Here is a 9498-nt window from a genome sequence, read left to right on the forward strand (position 1 = left end):
CTTATTATTATTATTAAATACCGTATAATATAAATGTTATAACAAAATAAATAATTAATATAATAAATATGTTATATAAATATAATATACTAACTGTTTGACTATAAATGAGACAAAACAAACATTAATACATAAAAAATTAATAAATTTTGGTTTTATATATATTTAAAAAAATGATTTGAAATTCAATTAAATTGAGACAACAATTGATTTATATTTGATTATTACAATTGAATTGTTTATTGCAATCAATGAATGCTTTTTTGAGTCAAACAACAAGTGAATGAATACACCTCTCGTTTGTCACACTATTTAAAAGCACTTTTGAGCCCTTATTTCACACAAAACTATTGGTTTAATACAGACTAATACTATAGTATAATATAGTGTATACTCTATAAAGTCTATTCAATAGTACAGTAGTGTTGTATTAAAACATATTAAACGCCGACAAAAGCGCACTAAAAACACGCACTCATTGCCTATAATACATCAATATTGCACTCAAAACACATATATAGTTACATTAATACAAACAATTCAATACATTCAATGACAAAATCAGTCAAATTATCAGTCAATGTAATGTATAAAACAATTTGTCATTTAATTGATGAAAACTTTTACCATTCAATCAAAATAATGGCCACAATTAACACTACAATTAGTTTGTATCGTAACGTTGTTTGTGTATAGTTTGTGTCATCCATTGTGGCTAACATTTGGACCAATCATTGCAAAACCGCTTCAATTGGCATAACATTTGTTCATAAATAACGTGACATTTGAAGTAAACCACAAATGAGTCAATTGTTAGACAATGTTATACTAAACAATGCATTTAACCATCACTTGAATCAATCACACAAATAGACATTATTTATGAATTATGTTTATAATTAGCACCACTTTTAGAGCCTATAAATAAAATTTGAGCCAAAATTAAACAAAATTAATTGATTTTTGCCATTCATTACACAATTTAAACATTTATTTAATTAATTTGCAAACAATTACACAAAATATATGCCAAACAATAGTTTATAAGCGATTTAATTGTTGAAAAAAATCATATTTGAATCCATTATTAAAGAGTACATTCTATGTATAAAATTTGTAGACTTCGACACATTATATTGTATTGAAATGATCGACAAAACTAAACATAAGTATAGTTAGTGTTGTGTTTAAAATAATCGACAAAACAATCGGCTCTTCGATGGCTATCATTAAGAGGACACTCAAGTAAGTGATCATCAATTGATCCAATGGTTATGTCTTATATCATCTCATGAATCAATTGATAGGTACGGGACAGCTGTCGGTATCACATACTTAACAATTGAACAGAGATTGTGGTCTCAATTGAGTGAAAAGCAAATCAATGACAAATTATCGGTTGTCAGCAAATGTGGACAACAAATGTCTTCATTAGTCACTCAAAAGACTGGTTTTGATGTGAATAAGTGGACCAATTGTGCCACATGTGAGGTAAGGTATCAACACTTGTGATGATTGTATTTATTAATTAATTATCAAATTGTTTTGCAGTCGTTTGATTTGAATAGTGTGTGGAACCGATCGGTGAAGACTGTATTCACCAGTTTGTCAACAATTCATGTGAAGGACTTGTACTCAAAAGTTGCCAAATATATTGATAGCAAATAATAATAATAATTATTATTATAATAATCTAGAAAATGATTTGTGGCTTAATTTTATTTTAGTATTACTTAAATTATCATATATTCATATTTTATTTTAGTTGTTATTGTAGTTATATTTAATTAAATAATTGATTAAAATGTATAAATAATAACAAAACATAAATTTGAATATTATTTTACTTATATGGTATTAATTTATATATAAAAATTATATTTAGCTCTACCGGTAATATAATACAGTATTGAACAAAAATATTACGGTAGTTATACAATAGGTATTACTGATAATTGATTTAATGCATAAATAATAAAGTACTGGTAAAACAGTTTTAATAATATGATATATACTATAGTAAGGTATAACTCTTATATGAATATCAATGTATTAAATATTTTTTAATTAATTTAAAACAATTTTCTGATAAATGCTAGATTTGTTTAGTTTTTGTTGTTGTTGTTAATAATCTTATAAATGATGTTTGATTAGCTTAAAAGTTTGAGTCAAAAATTATATTATCGTAGATTACCTATAAAAACAATATATGATATACAGTACTTGAAATATTTATATAATTTTTGTTATAAAAAAAGTTGACATATTTGTGAGTCTATAAAGTGATTAGAGTTAACTGTGATAACAATTAAAGTAAAAGATTAATTGATTGTTATTATCATAATATTTATGACAAAAGTAAATGTAATCCAAAATACAAAGTGTTTGAAAACAATTGGCGGCCAAAAGCCAAACACTTTCACACAATATTTTGTTTCATTCAATTACATGTATAGTACTGTATATTGTAATTTGCAAACAATTACTACAAATTATACAGTAATACAATATAAGACTAAGTTATGCCCAACAATGCTATCATAAATTGAAAATAAAATAAATTTTAAAACATATAATATATACAATATTTTATCCAAATTTGAATACTTTAGATATAATATCATAGTTTTTATTTGTATGAATAACCCTAATATTACGGTTAATAATATATTAAAAGTATTTAAATTGAATATAATGTTTGAATCAGACATCCGATGCCTACTATTTGTAAAATTAGTCGATAAATGATATGATTGTTATATAAGTAATGGTTTGCCAACACCTGTATGTCGTGAGTGGTCTGACATATGGCGGGCGTTGGTCTGTCCGGTCTCTTATTTAATGAAAAATGCATTCATTATTAATACTATTATATTCTGTATAGTATTGACAGTACTGTTACTATAAATTTATATACCTTTACAGTACAATACCTATACCTATCCTTACCTATAATACTATACGGTATATAACTGTATATCATATAACACTATAAAACGTCTACATTAATCATATTTGATATGAATTTTCACCTCTAATACTACTATTATTATTAGCCGTATAATAGTATAAACTTTAAGTGATCATAAATAATAGCATAATATATGTTACACTAATTTATTATTAGTTTTATTATAAATTTCATGTTTTAATAACACATATAATAACACATTAAAGGTTACACAATATAATAGCCAAAGTATTAGTCCCCCTGAGAGTCCCCTTTACTATAGATTTATATTAACAAATGAAAGTGTCATATATTGTCGTATAGATAGTCAATGTATGTACATATAGGTAGCCTTAATAAGTGTATATATAATGTATGTAATACTGTATGTAATAATAATTACTAATCCATCAAATTTTGTTGTATTCATAAGTTTGCTAACAATAGTGTTGTTAACTAAATATTACAGTTTATTGCAAACACACTTTGGTTGCCATTGGAAACAATCAAAGTGTAAACACAATTTCAGATAAGTAATACAAATATGTTGTATAGTAGGGGACAGTCGTGTATAGTAATTGTATATGTGTTGGGGTACACACTGTTGTATTGTTGGTAACAGTGTTGTGTATGTTATATGATTGTATGGTCGAGACAATCGATAGCTGAGTGTATGTATAGTATGTATAGTATGTATGTATGTATTACTCCATAGTGTGCTAACACAGGGCAACACAAAACAATTTAGAGTTTCCTTGGAATTCACACAACTGTTACCACATTTGGGTCGTTAAGGAACCCAACTTAAGGTAAGTCTCTTAGCAGTCATTATATGTGCCATAACTGAGTGACAACAACGAGACAAACACTTTGACATCAATTTTGCCGTACATTTGGCCAAACATTTTGTCGGACAATGTTTGTCATTACAGACAACACCAACACATCCAAGACATGCAACAGAATAGCACACCAAACAACACGACGACCACATCAACCATCACAACAAACAAGTCATCGGCTGATCACACGACAGCACTGGCCGTTTCGGGTACAGCATCTGCAGCCATCAATTCGTTGGCTACCATGAAGTCTGATTTTAACACAAGTGCCGCCTCAGTCCAGGCGACCACAGCCCAAGTTATCACAGTTGTGGCCCCGACTCACAACACGACAGCTCACGGTATGTGTAATACAACACCTTTTAATATAATTATTTGTTAATTATATGAAATGTCATCCATTTTAGCCAACAATCTGATCGCAGGACAGCCGGTTGTCGTACAGGTGTCGAGTGGCGGCCAATTCATAGCTGTTGCAGTTTCGCCAGAAAGCACTGGACAAGCGAGTGGTGGCCAACAGTCAGGTAACACTAAATTATGATATGATTTTAAACATATTAATATATATGACATTAATTATTAAATATAGATTCAGCGACAGTAGCTTCGGGTGCGGCCACAGCTTCAGCTGATGAAGACGATGGACAGTCGGGTTTCGATGACTTTTCCACTTACACTAATGGCTCTAATTCAGGACCGCAGATGTATGTCCAGTATATGATGTGATTAAAATTATTGCAAAAGATATCATTTATTTTGATTACTTTATAGGACTTATTATACTACCGACTCATACACGACTGCAACCGCTTATTACAACTCAAGTGTAAGCATTTGTTGTCATTGTTTACAACTTATAGTTATTTTTTGTATCACTTCTAATATAATGCAAACACATGTACTTTATATATAATATAATATTTTGTGACCCATTCCTACATTTAGGGAGTGAACCAAATATTGACAGATGGAACATACCTAGTGATGGAACAAACAGACTCTACACTGACAGGTGTTTCTGGAGCACAGCGCACATCACCACAAACAGTGAGTCTTATTATCAAATCATTAAAAAAACAATTTAACTAATTATTGCATGTATTTCGACTAAACAAATCTAATATGCTTTTAATATTTATCATAAAACTAACAATAATTTCAATTAACAACTACTGGTCCACGTTTTGGACGAGGATTATAAACAGTTACTAACTCAACAACAACAGAGAATATCAGTTCAGCCGCAGACTGTAAGTGCCAACACATGTCTAACATTTTATTAATCCAAAAACCGTTTTCAACATTATATGATATCTAACATTAAAATTTTTATGTCTCTTATCTATTAGTGTTTTATCTAATTTTTTATATTATTGTTATATTATATATCAATAAATTTTTTTCTTATTTGCTTTTATTACTTGACATTAGCGGCAAAAAGATATTTATGTTGAAAAATGAGTGAAATACTTGAGTGAAAATTAATTTATATCAAAATTATTATTTATTTATTCATAATTATTTAATATGCAAACTAACAAATTATTTTCTTTATTTTATTAGAATATCAGTAATTATATTACCATTTATTAGGCGTGTTTTGTAAATACAGTTACCATAAAATATGTTTAAAAAATAATTATAAAATTTAATTGCAAAAACAGATTTACATATTAGTGTGTGAATGAATGATCAAAATTGTTAGAAAAAGTTGACTAAAAAATAGCATTAAATTATATTTTTATGAAACCTTTCACTTCTCTTAACGCAAACATAAGGATAAACAACAACTGCGAGCACACGAAAGCCTTCAATCAAACCTAAGTAGCGCTTCATTACTAATAAATCCTTTTACTCTTCAAACTGATCCGCACAACACATGTTCACCGACGACCACTACTGCTATCTGTGCCTCTATTAAACCCAATTGTAATCAACAGCAACATCAAAATGTTCGCGATATGGATATCGTTCACGTAATGCCATAACATTTGCTCTAACTTTCTATTTAATTGTCTTATATTGTCTTAAAAAGTAAAATTTTAGTTTGTTTTTCTTATCATTTGATCCAACAATTAATCCATAAACTAATTGAATCCGTTTAATTGATACAAAGTTTATTTAATGACTATTTTTTGTAATTATAGGTACAATGGCTTATTGAGAATTATGAGACAGCAGAAGGTATTGTTAAGAAATTGCAATATATTTGAAATTATTATAAGTATATTGTTTTCAGGTGTATCACTGCCACGCTCTACATTGTACTCCCATTATCAGCAACACTGTCAACAGCACAACATAGAGCCCGTAAATGCCGCCTCTTTTGGCAAATTAATTCGTTCAGTATTTATCGGTCTTAGGACACGACGTCTCGGCACAAGAGGTATTTGATTAGGTCTAACATTACAGGTATTTGTATTAATATATTATATTAAATTCATAGGAAATTCAAAATATCATTACTATGGTATCCGTGTTAAACCCGGTTCGCCATTAGCCCGACTCAATGATATTGGTTCTACTGTTGTAGGATCGGAGTCAACTCCTCCAGCAAAAAGAGCCAAAACTAATTCTAATGCAATTGGTTTGTACCGTATATTTAAAACAATTTACAGTATATTAACTAATATTTATTATTAGGTTCAAAGACAATAACCAATAATACATCAGATAGTCATCAAAGTGCAGTGGCAGCCGCCTCTCCTGAAGTATTAATTGCTTATTTAGGTATATATTAACCATTTAAATATTTAGCATTAAATGATGAAATAATTTTTATATACCGCTAATTATAATAATGTTTAGGTGACGCAACATCTTTATTGAAAGATGTTTGGCCAGAGATTTCCGATGGTTTGAATGAAAACGAGAGAATAAAGTTTACATCAATTTATAGATTACATTACGACGACATCATAAACGCTTTGGGAACACTTCAGTTTAATTCAATTGAAATTATTTGGCAACAATTTTGGCAGAAACCGGATAATAGTGATAATAAAGATGGTTTGAACCGATTATAACAATAAAACGATTTTATTTGATATTAATTTATGTTTTTATTACTATTAGATGGGATGACAATAACACAAATTCAAAGTCTGATATCAATGACAGCAGACGATGAGTCAATGGGAAGACTAACCGATTGGATCATTGAAACCGATTACAAGATGTATAACGCACTCATATCTTCACTATTACTTCCAAATCTCTTGAGACCCATTCCACAGAACCTAACGCAACAAATTAGAAATTTTGCCAAAAATATCAATCAATGGATGACTAATGCTTTAGTTGGATATGACGGTACACTTAATAAATTACAGTAAATTTGAATTATTTTAATCTATAAAATTTTTAGAGGAATTCGTTTCGGCCAAAGTTGCAGCTGTCGGTGCTTTTAGTCATACCCTTAGAAGATATACTTCTCTTAATCACTTGTCATCAGCCGCCAGAGCTGTCTTACAAAATCAGCAACAAATTCAACAAATGATTAATGATTTAAATCGAGTTGACTTTAAAAATGTTCAGGTATCTATTTGTTTATTTTATTTGTTTGATTTGATGAATAAATTAATTTAATCCATTGACCAGGAGCAGGCCAGTTGGGTTTGTCAATGTGATGATGAATTGGTCGAACAGATTGAACAAAGTTTTAAAGTATTTTATATAAATATTAAACAATTTATATTAATAAAAATAATAAATAAATTGCTTATTAATTATTTGATAGGCTTTACTACAAGAGAGTAATCCGTTTGACAAATGGGGCGTTTGGTGCGAACAGATTCTGGATCTCTGTTTAACTGATGATGACGTACGGTCTGCCACTCAGTTCTTCTTCAAATGGGGTTTCTATAGGTATAACATAAATCGCAAAATTTACATCTTTTACATAATTTTATATAATTTAATATTAATAATATTTAATATTATTTTTTAAACAGTTCTCTAGTAATGAGAGATTTAACTCTTCGGTCGGCCTCATCGTTTGGATCGTTTCATTTGATCCGACTTTTATATGACGAATATATATTTTATTTGATTGAACACCGAGTGGCCAAAGCCACTGGAAAGACACCATTGCAAGTGCTCGGAGAAGTAAATATTTGTTTATAAATTTAAATATATAATTAAGTCTAATATAAAACTGATATATATTTTTAAAGGCACGAACTTTGAGGACCAGGAGCTTAATTGACATAAATACTGGACAAACAAATGCTAATTGAGCTCTACTACTAAGTATTATATTGTCTACATAAAGATATTATGTATTGTTAATTTTATTAATACTTTTTAATACCATAAAATGTTAAAAATTTCATGTAATATATTTTAACTCAATAATTGTTTAGTCAAACATTTTTCAAGTCTTTAAAATATTTTTAAGAACCACGAAATATACATTTAATTTATTCATATTTCACTTATATATATATAAATATGAGAGGATTTATCAGAAAGTTTGTAATTTATTAAATTATATTCATTTGTAAAACAAATATTGAAAACATTTGTTATACAAAGATATATACAATATATATTTTCACTTAAACACACAATTGTATAGCATTTTTTGAATTATTGACAAAACAAAGCAATTTTTAAATTAAACTAATTATATAAGTCAACAAAAATGACCTTAAAATATATGGTTACTTATTTATATTAATAGCTAAATATTTTAATTTATTGCACTAATTTGTCATTTTTCAGACATCATTTTAAATTTATAAATTGTTGATAATATAAAGAAAAACATTTTTTTTATAGTATAAGCTTTATTTTTTCTAAAAGAAAAACAATTTATTCAAATCAATTATATGCGAACACATTGTCATTTCATTTTTCATTCATTTGTTTTGTTTTTGTAAATTAAATGTACTTTCAGTATAAATGATTTAAAATAAAATTGTTTACTTTGTTTTTTATGTAACTTTTTAACATTAATGGTACGATGAATCTGATATTTTTTTGAACAGATCAATACATTACCTTAAAATATCATATTTTGAAAAAATTGAATGAAATAAATAAAAAAAAATAAGCAACATATCATTTGAATGATTTTTTTATTTCATTATAAATATATTTAATCTATACTACAATGAAATGAAATAATAAATTTTAATGAGTGAAATATAAGTACCGAAATCAAGTACTTTTTTTACTTGATTTTTTTTTTAAATATATATATATTTATATATAACAACAATAATCCAATAATTGTTTTATTAAGTTATTTACTATAAGAGAGGTTTTCCATTACATTCATTGTTGTGTTTTATGATTTTATTTTTTTCAAAACTTAGGATCGCTTTAGCAATCATTAGGTATTACATACAATATATATCAATAAATATGCACCGGAAGAGATACCATATAGTATTACTATATATTTATTGATATACTAGTATGTCATACCTTCACAGATACTAAAAAATGCATTGTCTTATTTTGCATATAATGTACAGCAATATATAAATTATAAATGAAAAAATCACTTTTTAAAAACTTTTAGTTTTGGTTTACTTTTTGACAGAATTTTAATTTACAATTTGTATATTAAAAAGAAAATTTTATTTTGTGCTCAAAAATTTTAATGTCACTTTATTTTGTTTGTTTGTTTGAAAATTAAATTAAATTTGTATTTTATTATTAATTTTTTCATTTAAATCAATTAGAAAATAAACTCAA

General features: G+C 27.3%; 2 protein-coding genes across 3 annotated transcripts; both read left to right on the forward strand.

Annotated features, from left to right (window-relative positions):
- The first annotated feature begins 1070 nt into the window (after positions 1-1070).
- LOC128965565 (uncharacterized) lies at positions 1071-1693 on the forward strand. The gene is made up of 3 exons (XM_054312270.1): positions 1071-1245; positions 1308-1491; positions 1552-1693. The coding sequence occupies exons 1-3, from the start codon at positions 1220-1222 to the stop codon at positions 1666-1668; spliced, it is 327 nt and encodes a 108-aa protein (XP_054168245.1). The 5' UTR covers positions 1071-1219; the 3' UTR covers positions 1669-1693.
- A 1824-nt stretch (positions 1694-3517) lies between these two features.
- LOC128965629 (DNA-binding protein RFX2-like) lies at positions 3518-8246 on the forward strand. Of its 2 annotated transcripts, XM_054312364.1 has the most exons (18): positions 3518-3759; positions 3883-4133; positions 4200-4316; positions 4382-4496; positions 4564-4618; positions 4738-4839; positions 5571-5768; positions 5940-5976; positions 6032-6178; positions 6239-6379; positions 6436-6522; positions 6601-6801; positions 6868-7104; positions 7160-7329; positions 7393-7458; positions 7532-7659; positions 7746-7899; positions 7968-8246. In XM_054312364.1, the coding sequence occupies exons 2-18, from the start codon at positions 3905-3907 to the stop codon at positions 8028-8030; spliced, it is 2247 nt and encodes a 748-aa protein (XP_054168339.1). In that variant the 5' UTR covers positions 3518-3759; positions 3883-3904; the 3' UTR covers positions 8031-8246. The 2 variants fall into 2 exon arrangements, with proteins under 2 accessions (XP_054168339.1, XP_054168340.1); XM_054312365.1 differs by lacking the exon at positions 5571-5768 and having other exon boundaries at positions 3520-3759.
- Positions 8247-9498: the final 1252 nt, after the last annotated feature.

The sequence above is a fragment of the Oppia nitens genome, unplaced genomic scaffold (genome assembly GCF_028296485.1).
Source record: "Oppia nitens isolate AA-2021 unplaced genomic scaffold, nextdenovo-longstitch-racon4-pilon3 scaffold17_pilon_pilon_pilon, whole genome shotgun sequence".
Classification (NCBI taxonomy): domain Eukaryota; kingdom Metazoa; phylum Arthropoda; class Arachnida; order Sarcoptiformes; family Oppiidae; genus Oppia; species Oppia nitens.

Excerpts from the sequence above, each read along its gene's own strand:
- LOC128965629 (XM_054312364.1), top strand. The coding sequence starts at position 3,905 with ATGCAACAGAATAGCACACCAAACAACACGACGACCACATCAACCATC. Across the intron at positions 6,179-6,238 it reads ACGACGTCTCGGCACAAGAG|GAAATTCAAAATATCATTAC; the intron begins GTATTTGATTAG and ends TTAAATTCATAG. Across the intron at positions 7,900-7,967 it reads CATTGCAAGTGCTCGGAGAA|GCACGAACTTTGAGGACCAG; the intron begins GTAAATATTTGT and ends ATATTTTTAAAG.
- LOC128965565 (XM_054312270.1), top strand. The coding sequence starts at position 1,220 with ATGGCTATCATTAAGAGGACACTCAA. Across the intron at positions 1,246-1,307 it reads ATCATTAAGAGGACACTCAA|GTACGGGACAGCTGTCGGTA; the intron begins GTAAGTGATCAT and ends ATCAATTGATAG. Across the intron at positions 1,492-1,551 it reads CCAATTGTGCCACATGTGAG|TCGTTTGATTTGAATAGTGT; the intron begins GTAAGGTATCAA and ends ATTGTTTTGCAG.